The 26,098-nt window shown below is 29.2% G+C and overlaps 5 protein-coding genes across 10 annotated transcripts; 1 reads left to right on the top strand and 4 right to left on the bottom strand.

Moving 5' to 3' along the window:
* Nucleotides 1-122: 122 nt before the first annotated feature.
* On the top strand, nucleotides 123-13,682 carry Sptz (zinc finger FYVE-type containing 26 spastizin). Its single transcript, XM_070310944.1, has 14 exons — nucleotides 123-1,124; nucleotides 1,202-1,382; nucleotides 1,468-2,121; nucleotides 2,231-3,580; nucleotides 5,584-5,730; nucleotides 5,804-6,383; nucleotides 6,539-6,789; nucleotides 7,855-8,382; nucleotides 8,450-9,649; nucleotides 9,768-10,277; nucleotides 10,438-10,802; nucleotides 10,912-12,503; nucleotides 12,673-12,926; nucleotides 13,021-13,682. Exons 1-14 carry the CDS (start codon nucleotides 913-915, stop codon nucleotides 13,186-13,188), a joined length of 7,992 nt encoding a protein of 2,663 aa, XP_070167045.1. The 5' UTR covers nucleotides 123-912; the 3' UTR covers nucleotides 13,189-13,682.
* On the bottom strand, nucleotides 3,785-5,124 carry LOC138941354 (uncharacterized). Its single transcript, XM_070310919.1, has 4 exons — nucleotides 5,043-5,124; nucleotides 4,816-4,936; nucleotides 4,077-4,691; nucleotides 3,785-3,993 (listed from the first exon to the last, which is right to left on the bottom strand). Exons 1-4 carry the CDS (start codon nucleotides 5,121-5,123, stop codon nucleotides 3,785-3,787), a joined length of 1,026 nt encoding a protein of 341 aa, XP_070167020.1. The 5' UTR covers nucleotide 5,124.
* Nucleotides 13,483-16,115, bottom strand: LOC138941360 (uncharacterized protein C14orf119). Of its 2 annotated transcripts, XM_070310943.1 has the most exons (4): nucleotides 15,826-16,115; nucleotides 15,638-15,733; nucleotides 15,361-15,507; nucleotides 13,483-14,902 (listed from the first exon to the last, which is right to left on the bottom strand). In XM_070310943.1, the coding sequence occupies exon 4, from the start codon at nucleotides 14,892-14,894 to the stop codon at nucleotides 14,550-14,552; it is 345 nt and encodes a 114-aa protein (XP_070167044.1). In that variant the 5' UTR covers nucleotides 14,895-14,902; nucleotides 15,361-15,507; nucleotides 15,638-15,733; nucleotides 15,826-16,115; the 3' UTR covers nucleotides 13,483-14,549. The 2 variants fall into 2 exon arrangements, with proteins under 2 accessions (XP_070167044.1, XP_070167043.1); XM_070310942.1 differs by having other exon boundaries at nucleotides 15,361-15,733.
* Nucleotides 16,116-16,343: 228 nt separating this feature from the next.
* LOC138941102 (uncharacterized) lies at nucleotides 16,344-19,663 on the bottom strand. Of its 4 annotated transcripts, none has more exons than XM_070310460.1 (6): nucleotides 19,361-19,663; nucleotides 19,182-19,211; nucleotides 18,747-19,045; nucleotides 17,974-18,667; nucleotides 17,264-17,536; nucleotides 16,344-16,694 (listed from the first exon to the last, which is right to left on the bottom strand). In XM_070310460.1, the coding sequence occupies exons 3-6, from the start codon at nucleotides 19,040-19,042 to the stop codon at nucleotides 16,470-16,472; spliced, it is 1,488 nt and encodes a 495-aa protein (XP_070166561.1). In that variant the 5' UTR covers nucleotides 19,043-19,045; nucleotides 19,182-19,211; nucleotides 19,361-19,663; the 3' UTR covers nucleotides 16,344-16,469. The 4 variants fall into 4 exon arrangements, with proteins under 4 accessions (XP_070166561.1, XP_070166559.1, XP_070166560.1 ...); XM_070310458.1 differs by having other exon boundaries at nucleotides 18,747-19,104; nucleotides 19,187-19,211; XM_070310459.1 differs by having other exon boundaries at nucleotides 18,747-19,081; nucleotides 19,187-19,211.
* An 850-nt stretch (nucleotides 19,664-20,513) lies between these two features.
* Nucleotides 20,514-25,385, bottom strand: LOC138941050 (myotubularin-related protein 10-B). 2 transcript variants are annotated; one of them, XM_070310349.1, is made up of 10 exons: nucleotides 24,864-25,385; nucleotides 24,512-24,706; nucleotides 24,268-24,423; nucleotides 23,913-24,037; nucleotides 23,265-23,417; nucleotides 22,854-23,158; nucleotides 22,557-22,703; nucleotides 22,159-22,328; nucleotides 21,904-22,074; nucleotides 20,514-21,799 (listed from the first exon to the last, which is right to left on the bottom strand). In XM_070310349.1, the coding sequence occupies exons 1-10, from the start codon at nucleotides 24,924-24,926 to the stop codon at nucleotides 21,320-21,322; spliced, it is 1,965 nt and encodes a 654-aa protein (XP_070166450.1). In that variant the 5' UTR covers nucleotides 24,927-25,385; the 3' UTR covers nucleotides 20,514-21,319. The 2 variants fall into 2 exon arrangements, with proteins under 2 accessions (XP_070166450.1, XP_070166449.1); XM_070310348.1 differs by having other exon boundaries at nucleotides 22,159-22,331; nucleotides 24,864-25,384.
* Nucleotides 25,386-26,098: the final 713 nt, after the last annotated feature.

Raw genomic sequence — 26,098 nt, 5'->3', positions numbered from 1 at the left:
TACTCTAGATCTTTATACCGAAAGTTAGTAATCGTGATTAAATGATTATATTTTGATACTCGTTATTCTCTCTTTCCTCCTTTTCTTCTCTCTCTCTCTCTCAAAATTATTGCGACAAGAGAATCTTACAGAAACGTTACAGGAAGCCTATTAATCCTTTTTGAAAGATTTCTCATATATATTTATTAGAAGATATTTTAAACACTCGCTGTCTCTTTCTACCTATAGACAAAGATCTATTTGACGGGCAAACTGTCAAACTCCGAATTGATCTTGGAGTCCTCAAGCGGAGGCTGTACGAAGCTCCGGCTTCAGAGTTAATGGCATATCCATATGACAGCATTGTTGCGCGACAAGAAGCAACGCGCTAGCCAATCAATCATTCGCTCTTATAGAAAAGTTGTAAATTGATTGGCTACCACGTCGCCTTTTGCGTGCGACAAGCGTTGCCGCACTCCTGTGTACAGGAGTCATAATCCAGTCACGTTTAGAGATCAGTGATCTATTTACGTATAAGTATTAGTGGTTTTTTATTTACAAAGTAGACAGAGAATAATGTAATATAAATAAAGATAGTAATACAATTTAATATTAAATGTGTGTGATATAATTCTCCGAGTTCGAAGCGATCTCCAGAAGAAGAAGGATAGAAGCTATAAATGTATGCAGACTGAGAATGTGAAAAAAGGAAAAATTTGTGATATTGCATCCTATCTCTGTGTGGACTGAAATCTATTTAAAAAAATTAAAAGAAGCTATGTGTTTTATGCTGATAAACTAAGTAAATTATATATCGTGCATTGATATTTTTTTCTCTTCAGTATTTTTAAAATACTTGTAACAGAAAATGCTATTGAATCCTCACACAAGATTGTTATTCAAATAACAGGAAAATAAGATAAAATAATTTTCATGCGTTATATAAATAATATTTCCAGAAGAAATAAAGGAATAATGTCAAAACAAACAGGAATACTGGAATTTGATAAATGCATTTTGTCTCGATTGTGGTATACATCTTTAAATATTTCGCAAATGAATAATGACAATAATTTCTTGAAAGACTTTTATCACAATTGTTGCATTGACTTAGCGGAATTAAAAGCTGTAATTGAAAACTTAATGTGAGTAAATATTTTTTATTGATTACATTACATCGTTTCTTATTTCTTTTTACATTTAATATGATACATATTTATAGACATTCTGCTGATGAAGAGCAATATCAATGGATCGCCTATATATTGCTGCGGAAAGTCATAGATGACAAGTCATCTAATATTAATTATGATATACAGCGCAATATTCAAATACAATTCGATTATATACAAATAAAAAATGCAATAAAGCTATGTGACAATGTATCAGATTATCCACTTGAGGTATTTTTACTAACAAAATTTGTTTACTAACAAAATCCTTTGTTATTTTGCGTTACTCTTATTTCTAAAGGATTTTATTTTCCAGGAATTCATGATATTTTTCCAGAATACAAGCATAGAAGATATTACAAAAGAAACTTCAAACACTATATTCAAAGAGATTCTCACATTCCTAAAGGAGAGCATACATTTGAATCCAAGAATTGTATGTTGGATTATAAAGAAATTAATATCCACAGTTCCAATCAGACAAAATATTGTTAACAATTTACAAGACATTTACTTTTTTACATTGAAATCATGCCTAGAACACATTCCAGTCAGAAAAAATTGGTATTTAAATCATAAAATGTTTGAATCTTGTTCTCCAGAAACTGATTCAACTACTTATGACAATTATTTAAAAATTATTCTGTGCATATTATCAAAAATGGATATAGATACAAATGCAGAAATAGAGTTTTTAAAGATAGTTTATCCTATACTTTCGAAAGCATACCATGTTAAAGATATTGAACTTGCATTATATTCAAAGAAAAATGATAAATTATTCAAACAATGGCTTGTACTTTGGAATGAAACATATGCATGTTCTGAAAGTGCCAATACTTTGTTAATAGCATACAAAATCAGCGAAAGTATATTTAAAATAACCAAAAATTTTAAAATACTTCTATGCAAACAAGAATTACTTAAAAGAATAAGTGCAAGGAAATTACATTGGTTAAATGATATTTTGGTAAGTCTTATATATTTTAAGCTTTAAGCAATTTATTATTTTAATCGATTTACAACTAATGAATATATGTTAAAAATTTTTGTATACGAGATTTATATATATGTTGCAGGATATATGTTATGTTTTAACTATGAAAAAAAAATATAGTGAAGTTGAATTATTGCTCTCATGTGACTTACTAAAGAAATTATATCCAGTTTTATTATTAAAAGTACTAAATGATTGTCCACAAGAAGAAATTAACTCACTTGAAAACTATGATAATGGTATTTTCATCTGTGAATCTATCAAGTTTTTCTTAGAAAAATGTTATCCTGATTTATACAGTGATTATGATTTAAATGAATTGCATATGGTCTTAAAAAACTATATTGAAATTGTGAAATATATTTTACATTGGAAAAGAAAATGTTTTATAAGAATGAGATTAAACATCAAGGAATTCCAAAGTTCGCAATCTGATATAATCGAACATATAATATCTGTAAAGCAGATTCTCGCTCTTTTGCAAAAACATAATGTACTTTCTGTCTTGAAGATAACAACAAATATACATGATCAAGATCACAGTGCAATCAAAAATTTACTGGAGAAATCTGGCCAATCTGAAATTTTTCAAGCATATTGTTGCATAATAAGCGCTTTGAAAACTATTTTGTTATGTGAATTTTATAATACAGAACATAAACAGATTGCTAAATATTTTATTGACATGACATCATATTTATCCTCTTTATTTCCTTTGTCATTGAGGATTCAGACAATAGAGAATATATTTTCTTTATTATTTCTACGTTATGAAAATTTTAATATTACAAATGCCAATTTCAAAGATGATAACTGCAATATATCACTTGAAAGAATGAATATTAGCAAATTGATAGGATGTGAGAAGTCAGGCTTCATAAGTAACAAATATATTATAAGAGACATGCTGCATTATTTATGGAATAGTACTTTAGTTGCAACAGAAGAAATTGATAAACTGCAAATACTCGGATTGCATACAGAGGCACAACAACTTCGTGAAAATATATCCATTCTTACATCAACATTGATGGATGCTAGATGGAAATTGAAATTTTATATGAGATCTCATTTTATCGATAACATTGGTATTTCACAAGACGAACCTGATAATTTTACCATTACAAATAAATTAAAACCTATAATGTTGGAAAAATTAAATCTTCCACATCACACCAAGGAAGACATGTTCTTTTATAAAGAGGGTAGCACTTCTGACGAGACTAAAATTAAATCTGATAGCAGTTCAGAATCTAATTTACTGGGTAGCAATACTAAACGCAGAAAACGTTCTAGAATTACTACAGCAACAGCAGATTTTTTAGCAAAAAAGGAACCATCCTTTATAAATTTAATGCTGGCCTCGAAAGAAAGCTTGGTGTTGCACTGTTTGTGGAGAAACGATTTTCAAAAGGCACAGGAAATAATTGAGGTAATATTACTTTGTATAATAATGTATAGCATATAGTTATATTATGTCTTTTTTTATATAAATTAGAAATCTATGTTGAGTAAATATCTGAATAGTTGATGAAGAAGAAAAATAGAGAGAATTGTGTTTCCAAAACTAATAATTCGTATTAAATAACTAATAAAATTGGTTAAAACTAACATTTTACATTTATAACATTAATATTTATATATTTCTTATTACAGTTTCGAATGTTTCATATGCATTATACTCATATTCAGTAGCTTCATATTTAATAGGTTCTTTCACATCTTCCTTTTTTTTTAAATCTTTCACAAAAGTGCCAGGTGGATTCATTGTATAATATTGTTTCGCGAATGTAATTCTTTTTTGCGGAAAACAAAATTTACAACGAAAACAACAGCAGCACCATCCTGAAATATGACCTATTGTTTATATAATATCTTTCCATGTAATAATTTTTTTTCAAGAGAAAACACATATTTAATGATATTACCTCTTTGACACCAGCAAGGTATTGCCAGACAAATATAAATTAATAACCAAATTTTGAGAACTAGCCATGTCCTTGATAAAATCCTGCTTACATGCGTTATGTCCTTTACATGCTGGTAATCATATAAAAGGCATTTTAATGCCTTAATTCCAATCTGATTTAGCTCTTCTTTTGTACAGTTTTTGGATCCTTTCAATGCTTCTTTTGGAATGTCCTCTAATTCTTCCTTCTCGGTATAATTCAGTATCTTGCCATGTTTTATGTTGTATTCCAGCTGCTGTTCGTATTCCATTTTAAACTTCTCATAATCGTACAACTCTTCATCGGGACTTTCGGTATCTGCAAGAGTAGATCTCCCTTTCAGGGTTAAAGATTGATCGAGAATATTTTTGGTATTTTCACTTGTAGTTTTTTGACCATATTCATACATGTCATATTGCATATGTATCTCTTGTGTTTTCTCGAAATATTCTGTTGTTTCTGCTTCACTAGTTACAATATCTCTATCTCTCATGACTTGGAAAAAATCCATTTCTTTATCTAATGTCGTTTCATAATGGTTCACTATTTCTTCACGTTTTATTCTAATACTTTTTATATTTTGTATCCTTTTATCTATTAATTAGTAAAAGATATTTCTTGTATATTTATTCTCTCTCTTTATTTTTATTAATATAAGCGATTTACGATTAATGTAAGAATAAACATGTTAAAAATAAACTTGTAGTAATAATTGTACCATTGTAATTCTGTAATCGCAGTCTTTCCAGATTCTGTATACTTCTCTTGCTGTTATAAAAACTTGTATGGCTAATTGTCTTAATTGATGTTGTATAGGCAATTGTTGTCTGCTTCATAATCTTGAAGAAAGAAAGAGAGAGAGAGAGAGAGAAATACTAATTTAAAAGCATAGATTTAATAATCTTAAAAAAAAAAAAAAATGGAAACCAGTAATACAATTTATACTTTATCTAATTCATGCTTAAAACCAGCAATAAATGGTTTGTCTTCTTGCAAATTAAATATTTCTTTTGCATATGGTTGCATGTAAAAAAGTACATTTGAATATTGTTTTTCATTTTCAGCATTATGTTCATTATAATATTTTACATGAGAATGTAACGATTTGTATCTTTTTTCATCTTCTACGAGAGATTTTAAATCTGTAAGATCTGCTAACTGAATCATTTCATTTTCACTCTCTTCATCATAGTTCATAACATCTAATGCAATGTCAAAAACTTTTGCATCTTGTACATCAACCTATAATAGATAATTTTTTATTACAATTTTAATCAAAATATTATAATATATCACATATTATAATATAACACATCAATTATGGAGTACAAAACATTTGCTTCAAATATTTAACTGTATGAGAAAGTGCTTGCAAGATACAAATCTTGATTATTAACAGAATCACAGTTGTCTTTTGATATGACATTTTAAACTTTTTGTAATATATATATATATATATTATTCACAAACATGTTCTGTTTGTTAGAGGTTCCATATGGAAAATACGCAAGTAGACGGCGAGATTCGATTTTCAGAAGCGTTTTACATATTTAAACAGGATATATCTAAATACTTTTATACTTCAAATACAACAGACTCCTCTAAAAAAAAATCAGGAACTTCCACATTAGAGGTAAGATTCTATATATTGTACATATAATTTTATTGATTCAGTGCTAGATATAAGTGTCACGATATATTTGCAGACCATAAGATTGATTACACAAGAAGCTGTACAGTCTTCTAAGCACATCAAGCAACTCGAAACATTTCTAGCATCTCAGGGATTACATTTACGAATGTTAAATACAGATATAAATAGCAAAAAAATGTTAACTTTTAGCGTGCTCGACTTGAGTTTGACTATTGGCAAAATCCATCAAATCTCGAGTAATCTTTGCGATGTAGCCATGAAATATTTAAAATCACACGAAACGTTTGATGGCATAGAATATGCGAATTTCTTTTTAAAGATTTATCAATTGTTTTATGACAGTAAGAATAATATGTCTGTAACAAATATACTGTGTGACGCCAGAATTCCATTGTACATAAAGGAGTGGAAAGAAAGAAACGACATTTGGAGTGATTTTGAGAATAATTATCGCTCGTTTCGCAATCTCGAAAGAACTGGGATTGTCGCGATGAAATATCGTGACAGTAATAATTATGTTTTAGGACTAAAAACGATAAAAAAGATATCTGATATTTTCAACAGTGACAAAAGATATTTTCAAAATATCTATTCTTATCTACAGCTTGTATGCACTATTATTCCAGACATCAGTAAGTTTTATGTCTCTTTCTGTTCGTTTATTTTAGATTTATTTATTCATCAAACCAATTACGAAATTGGGAATATACAATATTTTGTTTTATATTATTGACTTATTGTGTATACTATTGTAATACTATGTAATTTGTTATTATTATATTTTTAGATGATGCTAACATAGTGACAATGTTTGATTTATTAAAGACGCCATTGTACCGTTATTTCGGATATCAAATATTCGATTTGAAGATAGAGCCGGACAAATTTGAAACAGTCGCTTCTAATTTGCAAGTGAACTTAATATACAGTATTCTTGTAAACGCATGTCCGAAAATTTCGTATTATAACGAAAAAAATTATTACAATAATGTTAAGGATTCAGGATGTATCATATTGAACCAAAAACGAGAGGAATCGGTATGCGAATTGATCAAATATATACAGAGTGTTTCAAAGTTAAACAATCAAACTTTGCCAATATGATGAGTAGAAAGAAGAAAAAAATATTATATAAACATAGATCTGGAAACATTTTATTATCGTTATATACAGGGTGTTCCAGGGAGGAAAAGTCAATATCCTGGGAGATGGTCGTATCGGTCATCTTAAGTAAAAATGTTTATATGAATATACGTCCCCTATTCTTCACGGTTTCCGAGATAGAGCGACTTGAATGTACGTCTCGTGTATTCACTTTTCTTCTGTACTTCAATCTTCATACTATCCCATAAACAAAAATCCAACGGGGTTAGGTCTGGAGATCTTGATGGCCAATTAATGGCACTGCCACGACCAATCCACCGATTAGGGAAAGTGGCGTTGAGGTGTTGCATTACAAATCGGGTATGATGAGGAGGAGCTCCGTCATGCTGAAATTACATAACACGCCGTGTAGCCAAAGGAACGTTTTCTAGTTGTTCTGGTAATGCATTTAGCAGAAATTCCAGGTAATTTTGTCCTGTCATACGATTTTCTTCAAGTCGCGGAAACCGTGGGGAATAGAACATATATTCATATGAACATTTTTACCGATACGATCACCTCCCAGAATATTGACTTTTCCTCCTGGAACATCCTGTATATTATATACGTTACATAGAAAAAAAAGAAATTAATTTTTCCATTTCAGTGGACGCATTAGTTTCTGCCGCAAATTAATTTTGAAACACGCTATATATATATATATATATATATATATATAGGGTGTCCTAAAACTACCGTATTTTCTCTTAATGGCAGATTCCTTAGAACATTTCAAGACAAAAATTCTAATACAAAAATGTCGAGACTATAATAGACTATAATAGTTATAGAGACTATAATAGTTTTCTAAGGAATCTGTCATTAAGAGGAAATACGGTAGTTTTAGGATACTCTGTATATATATATATATATATATATATATATATATATATTTTTTTTTTTTTTTTTAATTAACTAATAATACATAGTATAGTATAATTTAGAATATTATCTTTACAGAATGTAAAAAATATCACAGACCCAAATCAATGCATCTCAGAAATATTGACAGAACTTCTGCAGGTTCTCTATAATGTAAGTTCGGGGCGATCACGTCTGGACAATTCGTGTTTAAGAAATATCTCTAATCATATGGCCGTGCGAGCGGTGTTAAATAAGACGTCGAGTCTCGCTAATCTCGATCTCAGTGAATTGTCCGTAGGAAATGAAACGCTGACGTTTTTCTTGAATATTTGGAATGTCATGTTCCTTCATGCAAATCTGGATATATGGTCCAACGATCCGCCTCTCGGCAACTTAAGGCGTACGGTCTCCTTGATGTCGATCGGCTATATGATTGGTGATCTAGGTCTGGTAACACTCGCCGCTCTCAGATCAAAGCTATTGGGCTATCATGCGAATGATTTGAAATTCTTTATGTCAATCGAGGAACTCAATGAATTAGCATGGCAGGATTTAGATCTTGTACAGAATCCAAGAGTTATCTTCGCTATGGTTAACGAGCTTTATGGCACGCCTGAAATTCGTGTAAGCTACGCTCGATTAATTATTTGATAAGTGCGGATAAATATGATCAATATGCTCGACGTTGTAGGTGTACGAGACGGAGAAGTTAGACGAACACTTGTATGATGCGATGCGCGATTATGTCTCTCATTACTTATCAACCATGTCATTTGATGAGGATGATTTTACGAATAGTCCGACAATGAGACGGAAAATCAGCTTTACTGATGTTATACAAGAACATTATCAAAACGCGTTTACACAAAATACTGACGCCAGCGTCAATAGGAATCTCTTGCCGACGGATGGATTTGAATTATTAAACGAAAATATAGATTATATTACATGCAATTATACATACGAAGTAGTATTAAGATATTCTGAACATGATATATCTAGGGTCAAAATTACCAGAAATACCATGGAACCATCACTTTGGCAAATTCGGACGCTAAGATCTAGTTTACTGCAATACTTGAAACGCCATTGTTGGCTACTTTCTTATCTTGTACAAAGGATACATAATGAAAATTCGACTATTTTGGAGAATACCTATGATAATATAAAACGTACTGCATGCCTCGAGAATCTTTTGAATTCTCCGTGGGTCAATAAATTAAAATTATTATTTGACAACAATCAAACTCTCACCGCTATTCATGACAGCATACCCGTGCATGAATTGTGGCGTTATTTTGAGCAAAGAGGAGGAGATCGTAATATGCAAAATTCTTTAGAGATTGTAAATGCTTTACCTGACAGCGTCGTAAAATACGATACGGAATTACAACGCTTCAAAGATTTAATTCTAACTTACATACTCTCCAATTCAGATGTTCTATCTGTTACGAAAATGTTGCAATATTTATATCAAATCAAAGATATACATATACTGGTGCAGACAACATTGCACAATATCAACAAATGGCCCATGGATATATGTGAGCACGCGTTATATCACGCATTGCAACATGAGCATAGTTACAAATTGCCGGCATATTGCAAGCGTCGAATAAACGGCATCTTGAGCAGAATAACAATATTTCATAAAATGATTCCATATTGTGTGAGCAGATCCAACAGTACATGGTATGATATCATGTATTGTACAGAAAAAATCAATTCGTTTGAGATTATCAAATCCTTGATTTACGCGGATCAGTTCGAATTATGCTTGAAATGGCTGGAATGTCAAGCATTTTCTTTAAAGATACAATCTCCTATGGTTCAAGATTTTTTGATAGGCCTCTTAAAAAACAAGCAACAAGACTTTCAGCAAGCTCTAAAGGTATGCAATAATTTGGGTCACAAAAACTGTATCTTTCTAGCCATATCTGTAAAAGTTTTTATCGTTTTAATAATGATTTAAGGTTTCAATAATGAATACTAATACTTTGATATTTTAGTTTCTTCAGACATTACCGTCAAGCCAATCGGTAAAAATATGCAAAGGAATTCTCAAAAGATTAGAATCCATTAATGCGTTGCAGTTTGTCACTAACTATTTATTGGAACATTGCAAAGTAGCAGATCAATCCAAATATAAAAAAATTTTAATTGGTTTAGAAATTTTGAAAATGTTGGACAGTAAAGATAGAACGCTATATATTCATCTGATAAAAGAACCATTATTAATGCTGGAACAATTATTAATGAATTGTAAAATTGAAAGTATTCAAAAAATTCTAAATATGTTACATGGAAATTTACAGCATACCGATATAAGCATCGGTAATTTTGACAAAATTATAAGATTTTATGCTAGAAAATCGCTGGATTTTCGCGTATCTATTCAACGTGATGGCATCGAAAGTAAAACCAAAAATATTCCACAATCTAATCTAGAAGCTGAAAATAATGAATTTGTTATGCCTGTTAACGTGCCTACAAAAGAAGAATGGGTACCTAATGATAAGGTAATTCTCAAAAATATGCAATAATAATGTTAAAAGAGATAAATATTCTTTTTTAGTTCGTTCGCATGTGTATCAAGTTTTCTTAAAATTATCCAAAATACACATACCCCTATATTCTTCAGTTATTATATTTATATAATAAAATGTTTGTTTTTAATAGGCAAGAGAATGCAGTTGCTGCAAAGCTGTAATATTTTCCATGTTCAACAGACGACACCATTGTCGGCGGTGCGGTCGTGTTGTTTGCGCCATGTGTTCTCAACATCGCATGCAAGTCGCTGGTTATCCTAATTCCGTATTCGTACGCGTGTGCGACGATTGCAAACGTCAAACGGTATTGCAGATGCATGCGATGCAAAGTGTCTCATCGACATCCAATAGTGAGACGTTTGATTGTTGGCGATTGACGAGAGATGAGAGGCACAATCGCACCATAAGAGAGGAGTTCTCGTTCGAGTATGCGCCAAATATTTCATTATGTCTCACTATCCTTAATCTGCATTCTGATCACAAAATGTATACCAGGTAAATAACTTGTAAATTTTCTAATACAATAATATAAAGAAATTCTACTGCAAAAGACAAGTATAACAGACGAGATAACTTGACTAACAATAATATTTATATCATACAGCTTCTTGCTAGATCGTTGCGATGAAATGAAGCAATTGCTCCTACCTGTTGGCGGCGGCAGAATAAACCCCGAAGTCGATCATGCAGTGATCATTAAAATGATACGTTCTCTATTGGTTGCGGCTAAGGTGAAATGCGCGAAACTTGGTTTTAATACCGGCCTCACACACTGCGATCGATTCCTCTCACGAGTGGACCTCATTGCGATTCTAGTCCAGTCCGATTGTTTGGCTCTGATACCTACGGATGATCTAGACGAGCACACGTTGAGAAAATTGCGTGATCTTCTTACCGAGAAGGAACAATGGACATTAGCATTGGATGTTAGTACGAAATCGGGACTGGATACACAGGGAGTATGGGCCGCGTGGGGTAAGGCCTGTTTAAAGGTAGGACACTTAGATCAGGCGAGAGAGAAGTTTCACCATTGTCTCGACAAAATAGAGTACGAGGATTTTGACGATTGGGTCGTATTATCTTATTCCAAAGAGTTCGAAAAGAGAGAGTCGACGGAAAGCAGCACGATTGTGCTGAAGAAAAACGAAATTTCGAATGAGAAAAGAAGATCGAATGAAAGTGATGATTATTGGAAGAGAAAAGAATACTCCAAGTGCCGGCCTCTAAAGGATCCACCGTTATTGACGGAACTTCTGCAAATATTAGATAATTTGAGTGTACACCGGTTCCAAATACAACAGTCGTCTCAATCTGTATCCGACGCAGCACAAGAAATCTTTCATACACTTCACAATCTCAAAGCTCTTAGCCAAAATCAATTTAATACTAAATATCTAGTTCCTTTTAATCTAACAGTTTACTACCAAGAAAGTTTGTATTATCTATTGACATATGGAAGCTACAACTCCATCTTACAGTTCTTTTTGAAGCATAAAGAGTTTGATAAATGCCTGGCATATATATTGGAAAACGATTTAGAGTGTGACTTATTTCTTAATGGAGTTTATTTATATTGTTTGAAAAATGGTGACACCGATAAACTTCACGACACGATGAAGACAAAAGATCCTACCTTGTTCATTTGGAAGAAGTATTTAATATTTGTCTGTCATTTCATGGAAAGGAAACAATATTGGCATATGTTATATCAGATACAGCTCTTTATGAAAGACTGTATAAGAGCATCGATGACATGCATTCATTTTTATACCAGCGAAGTAAATTCCTATTTAGATTTGCACAACAGAATACATCTATTACAAGATGCTCAAAAACATTTAGAGTCAGAATTGCAAATTGAAAGCTTGAGTAAAAAAAGAAAAAGCACAAGCTTTGCTCATAGCAGTCAAAGTATTCTAGCAATGGAGATGGAACCATCGGAAATAGATAGACATATAAACACTATATGCAGACAAATGGAAATCACGAAATTTTTAGCAAATTGCGAAAGAGAAGACAGAGCACCAACGGAATTTTTAAACCTTTTTCCGAACATTGATAGCGACGAATCTCAGATATTTGAATTGCCTACATTGTTTGGCAATCAGCAACAGAAGATACATTTGGCTGTTCTAGCTATATTGTGTGGTCGTGATATCGGAGAAGGATTCGGTATAGCTTTCAGAATAATACAAGGTAACAATATAATAAAAATAGTTTATTCCCAATGCATATCCTATATGATATTAAAATTAGATAAATAGAAAATAATCATGCATAAAGAATATAAAAATTTTCAAAATTAAGAATACAATATATATTATTAGAGTTAAATTAATATTTTGTTAATATTATATTTTTATAGACTATAATCTTCCACAACAGAAAATATATTCTTTAGCTGGCCATGTGTTGACTTTAAAAAATGACATTGTCGCGATCGAGCAATTGATTAAATGCTGTCGCAGCTCTGGAACACCTAATGCACATGTAATTTCTGATCATGTTTTGACACATTGTATGAAATTATTATCAAATCGTTTACATAGTGAACAGAATCTGGCTCTCAAAAATCATATAGATATTCTAATCAAATTAATAATTGACACAAAACTTAGGGTAAGATTTACTTATAATTATATCAATATCTATTTATTAAAAGAAAATTTCAATGTATTATTTATATATCTTACAATGCTGTTTCTTTTTTTAGATAAATGCATACATTGAAAGCAAGCAATTAAAGGCTGCATATCTTCTTGCTGTTAAACATTCTAGAACACAAGATATAAAGAGAATCTTGAAAGAATCAGATAGACTTGGCCAAAATGCAATTAAAACAATATGCCTTAAATGGCTACAACAAGAACCAAAGAAATAAGCTTCCAGATTTATATTTTGAAGAAGAATTGAAAATGAGACAATGTATACAATTTCATGACTGAAATAAAAATAAATGATCGTTAAGATATTTTATAAATAATATTTAAAGAGCTCTTGAATCTTTTCACTGCAATATTACATTATAACTTTAGAAACGACGTTGATTATAACTTCAGAAGATATGTTTTCTGCAGTTAAATTAAAAGAATATAAACAACCATTTTTTATAATTCTGAACAAAAAAGAGAGATTATAGAAATTGTCTTTCTTATTACATAAAAATTGAAATTTATTAAATTTTCTCTCCCGAGAAACATACATTTTAAATATGAAATGAAACTAAATATAGTAAATCAGATCTTACTGGAGAATTACACACATTTTATTATTGCTATTAAAAGTTGTTGAAATACTATATATAATTACTATTATTATAGTAATATAAATATTAAAATTTGTACATAATATTTGTTACATCCTTAAAAAATTAATTATATGTTAAATTTGAAATCCTGAATGTGTTATTTTATAATACAATATGTTACTTTTAGATACAAAATTTGAATGGAAAAAAAAAAATATAGATGAAACTTGATTATGTAATGATAGTATTTGAATACAAAGTATACATAAAATGCAAAGATAGAGGAATGTATATAATGAGCAATATATATATTTCTGAGTCTCTAAATAAAAAAAGAAAAGTAAATAAATAAGTAGGAAAAACAGCTATTAGGAGCTGAGCGCTGTAAAGGTGCACAAAAATATTTATTTTTGACAGAAAAATTTGCTCTGTGTAATTATTAAATAAATATTTTTGTATACCTTTAACAGCGCTCAGCTTCTCTCTAATAGCTATTCTGTCTACTCATTTATTTAAAAAAAGTAAAATTTATCAAATATATTTGTACAATTACTTCATTTATTAAACGATTTCTTTTAATTCAATATATTAATGGCAATAAAAGGCCATAATTTTCAATATTGAATTTTAAATATTTTATGTCCATGATTAGATTAATTATATTTTAGAAGTGGCATAAATCAAACTTTAACGTACAAGAAATTCAAAAGAATTCAGTTGAGCTGATGAAGGCGATGTATATCAATAATATCAGAGAATTTTATTTATGTCACTTCTACGTATTTCATTATATGCAAAGTATACAATTTAATTGTATTAATATTTCTGTATTACATATAAAACCATGATAAAATGGTATAACATGTATTTCTTTTTTAAAAAAATAAATATATAAATATAAAAAAAGGGAAATAAGTTTTCTACGAACTTCTATTAATTAAAAAAAAGCTGTATATGTGGCTGGAATCTAAATTGTAAAGAATAGTGCCAATTGATTATTGTTTATCTTCCATCAATGCTGATAATCTTTCTTCATACTTTTCAGCAAGCTTACTATCTATATTCTTAATGGCTGCCAACAAGGAATCCTTCTCACTTTGCGACCAATTGCTACTCCACTCTTTAAAGAGTTTAACACGACATTGAAACAAGCTCGGAGGTCTATCAGACCCTTCACAATCCAATTTCTCCATTCCAGCAACTAGCCCATTTACAAGCCCTGGAGGGCCACAGTTCTCGAGCAATACTCCCAGGAAATCATTCCGCTGCATTTCAGACCATTCTTGAAACCATTCTATCATGTAACGTAGTTGAACTTCGTTTGACAACATGGTAGACATGTTGCTTGCTTAAAAAATATAAAGATGTCAATAGTCAGTTGCAAATTTCAACAAGGATAAAACATGTAGAATTCATATAATTATATTTTATATTTATTTTAAATGGAGATAATGACGAAAAATTACTTTTAATAGTTTTTGGAAAAGTGTAAATGCTATTGCTATATTTTTATATTTTATGAGATATAAAAATATATAATAATATATATTTTTAAAAATATATATATATTTAAAAAAACTATATATATATACTTAAAAAAATAATTTTTTTTACGATACATTTAATATTAAACGCGACTGTCAACTGTCGATTTTCATAATTAAACAGATAGAGAAAAAAAGATATATATATATATATATAAAATTTTGTCAGGTTAGGAATATTATTTGATGTACAAATACAAGTGAAGAAACAAATGGCTTGTCTAGACGATCGACGTAACATTTGCGGAAAATTGTAAATTACCAAAATTATGTTTCAGCTTAGGCAAACTGCGTGCAAACTGCTGTCGTTTCGCTCGACGATTATCGTTCTTGTTAAGAAGCGCGTGTTATCAGGGTTTTAGCCATTTTATCATTGAACACGACGACGATCCGATAAAAATCCTGCGCTCTGGAAGCGAAACCAAGTGGAAATACGGGAATACGGATAATGGTATTCGAACTTCTCGTTTTAAAACATCGAAAAGTAATATTTATTATTAACACACAGAGTAATATAGACAACTAGATCGACAACTTGCATTTTTTCGGGTTGACCTCTTCTTCTTCTTCTTCTTCTTCTTTCTCCACGACGGGATCCCGTACAATATCCGAGAAAATTGATCGATTTGTCGTTTCTATCGCAAATCGAGCGAATTTTATATAGACCACGTGAAGAAAGAAAAAAGAAAAAAAAATTAATCTGTCATCTTTGTTGTATCTATATTACTTTGTTCTCCGCTAATTCCGTCTCGCTGTTGAATCAGTGTGGTTAAAAAAACATTGACATTCGATTGCACATCTCGTAGATTCTGTAGTAACGTTCTCAGATCATCCTTGTCGGATTGGGTAGTCTCGTGTTGATAGACACATACTCCTTCATCGTGTATCTTCACTCCTACACCGGTAACGTCCATCGTGCTCGCGAAAAAATTTTGGAATTTCATGTGCAAGACGCGCCTTTCGAGAGCACTGAAGTCTATCTCTAGTATGGCTATTGATGGAAATTGCGCGCTCTTTTTTAAATTCGAAGAAAAATATAATTTTAGATTCGTAACATTTATTAATAATCTTTATTCTCTCAATAGAAAAATTTAAACACATAATTATAACTATTATTATTTAAATATATATATATATATATATATATATATATTACTTATATTTAATATTATAATTTTGGTATATTATATTAATATATTTAACATAATATATAGTTTATATTTAAAATAAAATTCAATTGTGTGACAAAGTTAAAATAATAACATAGTATTGCACCGAATTAATAATAAAGTATTGCAACAAATCAATAATAAAGTATTGCATTAAAATATAATTAAAACAGTGCAATGTTTCGGCAACCATTATTTGGAACTAAATATTTAATTCAGGCTGTACTGTTTTGTCATTTGCACAAAGATTTCCAAATTCTTCTGATAAATCGGTTACATCATCGGTAGTTACATTCCTTACATTCAAAAGATCTTTTATTTTTTGACTCGTCTCTCGAAAATTTTTTCTCTCGAGTAGAGGGCAAAATTGATCGTTTAAAAAAGATGAAATACTGAGAGTATTAAAATCAAGATATTTGTAGTATGTCTAAAACAAAAATAGAGTTTTAATTATTTCGAAAATATTTCATGATCTATTATTGTGTAATAATTTCTATATTATTAATGCATATCTATGTATATTTGGTATAATATATACATACATATATGTATGTGTATATTTATAACTTTAAAAAAAGTTCAGGATTTTATATAAGATACAAGGTAATAAATTCATTGAAAAATGCTCTTAATTCTAATAGATTTGATTTTTCGATCCATGTTTTCACCAAATTCTTTTTACTCGATTTTATGAGATTTATCCTATTAAAACCTGAATCCTTTTTGTAACGTTTTATATACAAATATAAGAGATTATACAGGGTGGACCAGTAACTCTTGCCACCTCGAATATCCTCGAGTCTAGAACAGTTAGGCGAAAAATTTTTTCCTACAAAAGTTTTTTAGTTTCAAAGGGGCCATCGAATGGTGGTAACACAGTTCGTCAAGGTGGCGGCGCTTCGGAGATCTCAAGGTCAATTTTATATATATATATATAAAACGATATTCGAGATGGCAAGAGTTACTGGTCCACCCTGTATATATTTCAATATAAACCTTAAACTTATTATTCCGTGGATCTATTGTAAGAGCCTTTAAAAAATATTCTGCTGCATTTTTTATATTGTTATGGAGAGAAAAATAAGCAACTGCAATAGCTAAATTGAGAGCAATTTGTCGCTCTTTGACTAGATGTTCATATTTCTTCGACATTCGCAATAAATGCGGCAAAGGTTCCATTTCTCCGGTCTCCCAACCAAATTGTACATAAGAAAGTTCTGCTACAAAGTTGTTACCTTCGGCAGCCTTTTTGAAATATTTTATAGCTCCCTAAAAATACACCATATATATATAATTTTTTCCTCTTTTGCAAGAAAGAAGAAAGTAACTGGTTATTAAAACTATCTAATGTAGTATTAATAAATGAATAACTGCATATATATACAAGATAGATATTGGTGTAAGAGTATATTTCTCTAGAGTACTAACATTTAATGATTCTGGATGAAATGATTGGTTTTGATTTAATAGTTACTGAAATAATAATTCTTGTATAATATATGACTAAATTATATAGCTTGTATTTATTTATTAATATTTATTTATTAATATTACTCTTATTATTCTTATAATCTTTTAAATAGATTTTAAAAATCCAAATTTAATGTTATCTCTTCTTATGAATTTTTTTGCAATGATATAATAAAATTAATATCATCATTATGTTATTAAACTGACTTATGTTACCATTTGTTTATTATACTAACCTTATAATCTCCACACTGCTGGTATAACATTGCAGTATAATGCATATATGTAGTATTACTTGGTGTTATTTGTTTTACAGCATCTAGACATTCTTTCGCTAACAATGTTTCATCTGAAACATTTGCGCGTAGAAACATAAGAGCTAACTTTAGCAGAACTCTATAATTCGTTGGTTTAGTTTTAACAATTTCCTTGGCGATTTGTAACACTTGTTTTTCATTATTAATTTTTCTCATATGATGTTCTCTTCCTCTCCTGAATTTATAAAAACTTTCCATACGCATTTGTAAATAATAAATTCCAAATACATCATTCTTAGAAATAGCATATGCTATTTCAAAATGTTTTCTTTCCATATCTGATACCTCAGATGACACATTTATTGAACGCCTTTGACGCCTGAGATTCTTTCCAAGAATAAAATGCCATAATGCACAATCTTGATTTTTTTCTATTGCTTTCTTAGCGATATCAATCGCTTTTTTTACACCGTAATCATTTAAAGACGACCATACAACACTTTGACATCCATATAGGGCACCAAGTTCTTCATTATTGAATTTTTCTGTATCATCAATATTTTTCAAGATCTCTTCTAATAGAGTAGAATCTTCTTCAGATTCATATAAAAAAAAACATTTAGTTGCATAAAAAACATGTTCGATTGCCCTTGATATTCGACATAACTCTTGCCTACAATAATTCTTAATATAATAATAGTAAAAAAGGAAAAAAAAACAAGAAACTTTAAAATAAATATTATGCATCATACCCTTGTTGAATATTCATTAAAACATCTTCTGCTTTTGTAATATTTTTTTTTGCTTCATCATGATCTGCACTTACTACAGCTTTATAACATTTAAACAAAGATTTTATCAACAGTTCTAAAGGACAAGATGTTTCATCTTCAATTGTATCATGATCTATATTACAGTTATTGATGTACATTATGGAATGCTTTATCGTACTGTCTTGCATTTCCCAAGTAAATGGGCAGTGTAATTTCAAAAGCTTTACTTTTATACTTATTTCCTCATCTTCTTGGAATCCTTCTTGGCATGCCATGTTCTTGATATAAAATCAATTTTTTATAGAAAATTTAATCTATTCATAAAATATTCGAGTTCCTATAAATTACTTTTTAATAAAAAAAATACTATCTTAAATAAAATCTAGCAGAGTTTTAATTACAAATTTTATATACTTTACTTATTCTGTCTTGTTCTTTTCCAAGCTAGAAGAAAGCAAAACGGAATATTATACACAATAATTCATTTCAAATGCAGAAATAGAAAAAAACGTAAAAGTTAAATAAATTTAATATTTATGCTCAATTGCAATCGGTGCAATCTTGTTAAACAATATCACACAATATATAAATACCTTTTACTTTGTTCTGATATATTCTTTATTTCTTAATAGATTTCCGTTTCTCAAGGGATATATAGTACAGATTTCTATTAATATATCAAATAATTACAACCTATCATTTCTCTGAATGACGTATATAGAGCAAGTGCAACGTGACAATCCTCGATATGCAGAATGCAGTGATAACAGAACAAATTTTGGTTTCCGATTTCCGATTTCCGGCCGGCTTATCGGCTCACCAATAGAGGGGATAAGGCTCTGCGCCTGCGCATCACTGATACAGTATACAGAGTGTTCCATTTTAATCTCCTCAGGCAAATATCTCAAAAACCAAGCCCGGAAGAGAAAAATGTTTCAGACTAAAGTTGTTTGGTTTCAAGGGGGCTATAAGATGGTACCATTGGTTTGACCTTGGAAAATCATTTGAAGGTCATGTGAAGGTCAACTTTAAAATCTTAAATGGAAACCCCCATTTTTTATTTAGTATTCTTGTAGCTGACATCGAGAGCTTTCCAAAACACTATAATAAAGTATTTTTTCATTAAGTACTTTTTGAGTTATTTTATATTTTAATCTGACATATTTTGATATAAAAAATGAAATATTTCGTAAAATGTTCAGTTTTCGATAATCTTACCGTAATATTTTTATGTACAGAATAATGAGACAAATTATATTCTGATGCACATTACTATATAATACTAAAAATTGATATTTATTTACATTATACACAATAGATATTATTATTAAATAAAAAATATATATAACGTTATTACTAGCAGAATATTAGAATCTAATCAAGGATTAAATCTTTATACAAACAATCTAGATAAAAAACAAATATATTTATTTATAATGTATTCTTTGATTGATAAGTGGCATCACTGGGGATACATTTACTATATATTTATTAGTTGTAATATTTAGTCAACCTTTAGTATAATGTTTTATGTCAAGAGAAAATCTATAAAAGAAAAAAAAGAGAAAATGTGAAAAGCCTGTGCTTGAACTTCTGAATAACTTAATTTCAGATTGGAAGTATAAAAGAAAAAATATTGCAGTTGTTTAATTATTTGTTAAGGATAATATAATATATAATTTATTAATGATAAGAATAAGGGAGAATGATAAAAACACACATACACACACATTATTCTATTTATAAATTCTGAATACTTGAAAATTCTGAAAACGACTAAACACAAAAGATAATGTTTTGCTTTCTAAGAAATCTATAAACATGTCTATTGTTATATAATTGTGTTTTATATTTCTCTCTCTTTTAAAATATATTATTTTGGAAATAATTATAATATATTCTTCCCCCTTTTTCTCTTTGCTCCATGTCTTTTTCTCAAATATTATTTATTAAACTTATTAAAAGTAGCCTCAATAAAACAAATTTTGCTCTAACTATAAACTTTATTTATTAATTTGTAAAATAAAAGTATTATCTTTTTTATTCTCGTATTGAGATTTATATACAAATATTTTGTACACTATTTTAATTATTTTTTTAAATCATTCAACATGCTGCCATAATACCCGTTATTAAGAGAGCTTATAGAAATATGTAAATTGTCATAAATAAATATTTTTATTATACTTAGTAAGAAAAGATTTGTTACTTTCAATAATGAGACGTGAGTTTTTCAATACATTATAAGATTTCTATTTTATGATAGAAATTTATATTGTTCTTCAAAAAATCTATACAATTTAAATATCAATTTAATGTACCTTTAAAAACACCACCCTTCTCTTTGATTACGGTCTGTTCCAATATTTCAAAAACTAAAGCTTATAAAAAAATCAATAAAGACACTAATAATATTCAAAATAACATTTATTTTGTTTCTATTTTTATCACACTAAGAAAAATTATTTGAAAATTTATTTTGCACTATCCACAACTAAAAGGAAAGGGAATGTAATCAGGTACATTATGAATCATATTAAAACAGCATTCTATCAGTCGGTTGTAGTTATTAATGATTGTGTATCTAATAAGCTCTCTGTTAAAAAGATTGAATTGTTCATAATTGGTGCACTAATAGTATTTTTCGATCTTTTATTACTAAAGGGGTAAAAGCTATCAATATTCGTATGAAGGGAATAGATACCGATCTTATCGGTATCTACGGGTGAACCACGATTATCGTTTATATTTATTTCAAGTTGATTGATGTTATTTTGTAATAATCTAATATAAAATTCGATATGTCTTTGCCCACCATTATGAATCTCAAGTGTTGGTATCCAACGAAAATAACATTGCGTCCAAAGTTCTAAACTGGAAATAGCGTGTAAAGGTTTTATAACTGTCCTATTTTCTATCTTCTTGATACTATGAGAAATAAATAAAGGATTATAAAATAACAATATATCTTGATCGTTGAATTGCTCCCGCCAATCCCAAACACTACGAAGTACAAGAGGTGTATTAGGATCCTGAAAAAGTAAGGACATAATATTATAGTTATTTGTGTGATAAATCTAATACATTTTTGGCAATGAATAATTAAAAATTTAAATAAATAAACAATATTTATTACCATAGCTGCCACTGCTCGATCTCTTTCACAGTTGAAAATAAAGGTGTCAAAAATAGAAATGTGTGCTGCATCCCATAATGTGGTCAAGTATGTTTCCGTAAATTCAAATTCTGTTGGATATTGTTGATATGATTGCCAAACGCAATCGAGGTATAAAAGAAATAATGGAGACTATATTAATAAAAAATAATTTGTTAGTTAAAATGTTTTAAGGCTCTGAAGCGTTTATAAAAATAAATGTGATATTATGAATACCTTTCCTGAATTAGATTTAACGATATGACCTAATCTATCACAAAATGGATGGCCTCCAGCAATCCATTCTTTTTGTAATAATGATTGAAAACCAGTTATAGTACGGAAGTGAGGATCTAATAACAGTTGTGCTAAACTTGATATAACACAGCATAAATCTCTACCAGCACCTTCTAAAAAAGATTTCTGTTATAGATCATTAGTTTCATATCTTAAATCACTATCTTCATTTAGCAAAATATTAGTTTTTTCATACAATGTTAGTGTTTTGCATGTTAACATATATATATTATTATTATTATTATTATTATTATTATTATTTTATTACAATATTCATTATCATTATTAATAATACAAAAATTGTTTCTATCATAATACTGCATTATTTTAAGCTCTACCTTGTAAGATGACAGAAATTCCTAAATTAAGACGTTCACAGACTTCAACTGCTTTTTGTAGACAATACGATATATATTTAAGCCATTTTGTATTCTCTAACAATGAATAAAAATTATTATCTTGAATCCAGAATTGTCTGATATTTTCTGAAATATATACACATATACATATAAATACATGCACATACATTATATATATATATATATATATATATATATATATATATAATATATTATTAAACTATATTTAGAAACTTCAAAAAATCACACATTTAGACAATGTAATTTAAATTTTACCTGGTGCACATAAGCTAATAAATTTAGTAAAACTTGCTGCTATTAACTTAACATTAATTTCTTTATTCAATTCAATAACAACTGGCGGCATCTTTTGAGGATGGCTTTTACGAACATTTTCAAACATAATATTTTCCTGTATTCTCTCTGTTATCGTTGGCACCAATTCAGACATTTTTACTAATGCTGCACCATGTGAATTTGTCCAGGACCATATTGGTGGTCTATTACCTTGAAAATGTTGAGCTGCATCTGTCAACTGGCTATCAGTCACAGATGCAGGCACAACTATGTATTGTGACAAACTGCAAATAAACAATACATAACAAAAATTTTAAAAAATTTTGTGTTTTAAATATTATAAATGTAATTATATAAATATGTTCAATGCAAGACAGATGATCAAGCTACCTAGGACAAAGTTGAAATTTGGCATTAACCATGGATAACCTCCAACCTTTCCTTATTTCATCGCTACAAAGTATTCTATTCAATTCATTTTGCCAATCCAAAATATCTCGAAATAACTGAACATTTTTATCAAGGCTACTATAATAAGCCTCCCTATAATATGAATGAAACAAAAATTAATTATAAGCTAAATATTATATAAAATTTCTTGTGAATCCTGGTGAAAATAATTTTATAACTTTTCATGCGAAAATTATGCAAAAAGTATAATTTTTTTTGTTATAATTAGAATTTTTTAGATTTTTTCTACGATTTGGGCTACGTTTGTAATTTTTTATAACTTTATATAAATAGTTTGATTTTCTACAACTACATTATATAGTTTAGTTATAACAATTTCTACAACTTATTACATTGCTCATAAAAATGTTTGTACAAAGTTCTAAAAACTTATAAAAATTTGTAAATATTTTTTACAATTCGTTATAACTTATGAATTTCTACAAATTTATAAAAAATTGTAATTTCTCAAAAATTTTAATTTTTTCATACAAATATGTAAATTGCTATAAAATTATTTCAACCAGGAAATTCTTTCTTTCAATTGTAATCCAATTGTATATTCTATGCTTAGTATATGATACTAACTTGTAATCATAGGCAAACAATAGCTGGTGTCTGCTAGGAAAAGCATGATGTAGTAATGCGGTCAAGAGATTCTTACCATGTCCAATAGGTGAAAATTTAAAAGAAAAAGACCATGTCCTTAGATTCTGTAAGTTATAATATAATACGTATACAAAAGTCATATTACAATCGTATGCGGCTGATATTTAATAAAATTGCTTTAATTTCAAAATAATTGTCAAGTAATACACATAAAGAAAACTAAATTTTGATATTTATTTATATTTTTCATTTATGGCGTAATATCTTAATATTAATTGAAATTGAGTTAATTTACATTAGCTTGTTATATCATAAAATGAAAAAAAAAACTCACTTTGCAAATAATAAATATTCCTTTTACTTTTGATGGTACTGTATTTCCAGAGACTAGCTTTCTTTTCTTATCACCTACCATTATATAGATCTCATCGATATTTGTCAAACATGTATCAGTATATCCATATAAATGATTTTGTTGATGAGTAGTATCCTATAATAGAGATTATTTAATATTTTATAAGTTATCCTTAGACATTGGTCCTTTAATAATAAATAATTATAAAATTAATGATTGTTACCTCCCCGTTTGAGTCATCGCTGGTAATAAATGTAAGTTTGAAATTAGTCACTGACAAAATACCAGATATACCTTGTTTTAGATCACTGACAGGTGAAAACATAAGGACACTTTGCGCTTCGGCAATAAGAACTTCTCCTGGTAATAGCTTTATACTATTTTCAATTAACGAATTACGTCGACTGGTGCTAAAAGTCTGCAGAGAATGTTGATTAGAGACATTTGATTTGTTCTAATCTCATAAATTAAGACATTTGAATGAGCTCACGCATATATACAAAAAAAAATATATATATATATATATCAATTGCAAGAGTCGAAATATTTACATAGATAAATATAATTACGATTACCTGCATCTTGTGCTCTTCCAATTCCACATAACTAATAAAATTGTTACTATTTTTATTCTCCATAATAATTATCCAACATCAATATCTTAATGTCTTAATAAAAATTAAAAAAATTTGCGGTTTTACTATGGATCATATATAGATAATAGTAACAAATATTGAAATAATTCTATGTTTAATGTTGTTCTTGTCATTTCCATTACCGCAATGTGTGAAATAATATAAGAAATAAATGATTCGCAAGTATCGAAACTTTTATATACGCATGAGTTGACATACGTGAGAAAAGTTGTGATAAAATATAATAATATATAACGTAAATAAACAATGTGAACGAGGAATACAAATGTAAGAATCTCCAATGCGCGTAAATAAAATAATTCGATATGAATCGCAATCGCAATGTGTGCGGAAAATTCTCTTTATATTTTATTTTCAACCAATGTCGATTAGAGTTTTTCTACGCATGTACTTTTCACCACGAACCTCTATACATTATACTAGATAACTAGATCGCTAAAACGACTAATTAGTCTCATATAAGTGAAATCAATGGGCGCGTTCGGGAAACACAACTGTTGAGCATCGTCTTGTCAACGCTCGACATTGATTTGTTGGTTCTAGAAGTAAGAGCCAATCACGTTCGATTGCTACTCAACGGTCGTGTCTCCTGAACGCGCCCATTGGGCCGCGTTCGACAGAGAAAGCGCTCAGTTACTGTCTTGTCAACACTCGACGTTGATTTGTTGGTTCTAAAAGTAAGAGCCAATCACGTTCGATTGCTACCGAACAGTTTTCTCTGCTGAACGCGCCCATTGGTGAATCGAAAAGTGATGTGATGTTGATGCGAAGGCAGCCATTTTCAATTTGACAAAATGTCATACCGGGTGTCGCAAAATTTAATATGCCGTATATATAATTTGAATTATTTCGTAACAAATATTATATCAATATAATCTAATATATATATATATAAAATTGATAAAAAATTATCTTAAATTAATGCTTTTATTTTAAACAAACAATAACGTGTTTCAAGACAAAAATAAAAGTGCAATAAGTACGTGTGGGCTCTTCTTTTATATTTATTAATATAGTTCTACACAAGGAAATATATATTAACTTATTTCACCAAATGGGTAAAATAAAAAATACAATATTACATGTATATCTCGCGCGAGTTGCTTTCTTTTTCATAGTCTTACACGCGAGAAAAAGATAAGAAACGAGTAATA

Source organism: Polyergus mexicanus, unplaced genomic scaffold (genome assembly GCF_030449975.1).
Source record: "Polyergus mexicanus isolate NDT 795.1 unplaced genomic scaffold, iyPolMexi1.0 SCAF_18, whole genome shotgun sequence".
Taxonomy (NCBI): Eukaryota; Metazoa; Arthropoda; class Insecta; order Hymenoptera; family Formicidae; genus Polyergus; species Polyergus mexicanus.
Note: the sequence above shows the minus strand (reverse complement) of the source record. Positions and strands in the feature narration are given on the sequence as shown.

Bases quoted from the DNA above. Each gene is read 5' to 3' on its own strand.
- LOC138941102 (XM_070310460.1), bottom strand. From the start codon at position 19,042: ATGGCATGCCAAGAAGGATTCCAAGAAGATGAGGAAATAAGTATAAAA. The intron at 18,668-18,746 runs GTATGATGCATA...GAATTATTGTAG, and splicing joins TTAATGAATATTCAACAAGG to GCAAGAGTTATGTCGAATAT. The intron at 17,537-17,973 runs GTTAGTATAATA...GTGTATTTTTAG, and splicing joins AGCAGTGTGGAGATTATAAG to GGAGCTATAAAATATTTCAA.
- LOC138941354 (XM_070310919.1), bottom strand. From the start codon at position 5,123: ATGCAACCATATGCAAAAGAAATATTTAATTTGCAAGAAGACAAACCA. The intron at 4,937-5,042 runs GTATAAATTGTA...TCTTTCTTCAAG, and splicing joins TTAAGCATGAATTAGATAAA to ATTATGAAGCAGACAACAAT. The intron at 4,692-4,815 runs GTACAATTATTA...ACTAATTAATAG, and splicing joins GCGATTACAGAATTACAATG to ATAAAAGGATACAAAATATA.
- LOC138941050 (XM_070310348.1), bottom strand. From the start codon at position 24,926: ATGGAGAATAAAAATAGTAACAATTTTATTAGTTATGTGGAATTGGAA. The intron at 24,707-24,863 runs GTAATCGTAATT...CATTCTCTGCAG, and splicing joins TGGAAGAGCACAAGATGCAG to ACTTTTAGCACCAGTCGACG. The intron at 22,075-22,158 runs GTATTCATAATA...TTATTAATATAG, and splicing joins TTAAATCTAATTCAGGAAAG to TCTCCATTATTTCTTTTATA.
- Sptz (XM_070310944.1), top strand. From the start codon at position 913: ATGCGTTATATAAATAATATTTCCAGAAGAAATAAAGGAATAATGTCA. The intron at 1,383-1,467 runs GTATTTTTACTA...TTTATTTTCCAG, and splicing joins TATCAGATTATCCACTTGAG to GAATTCATGATATTTTTCCA. The intron at 9,650-9,767 runs GTATGCAATAAT...TTGATATTTTAG, and splicing joins ACTTTCAGCAAGCTCTAAAG to TTTCTTCAGACATTACCGTC.
- LOC138941360 (XM_070310942.1), bottom strand. From the start codon at position 14,894: ATGTCTACCATGTTGTCAAACGAAGTTCAACTACGTTACATGATAGAA.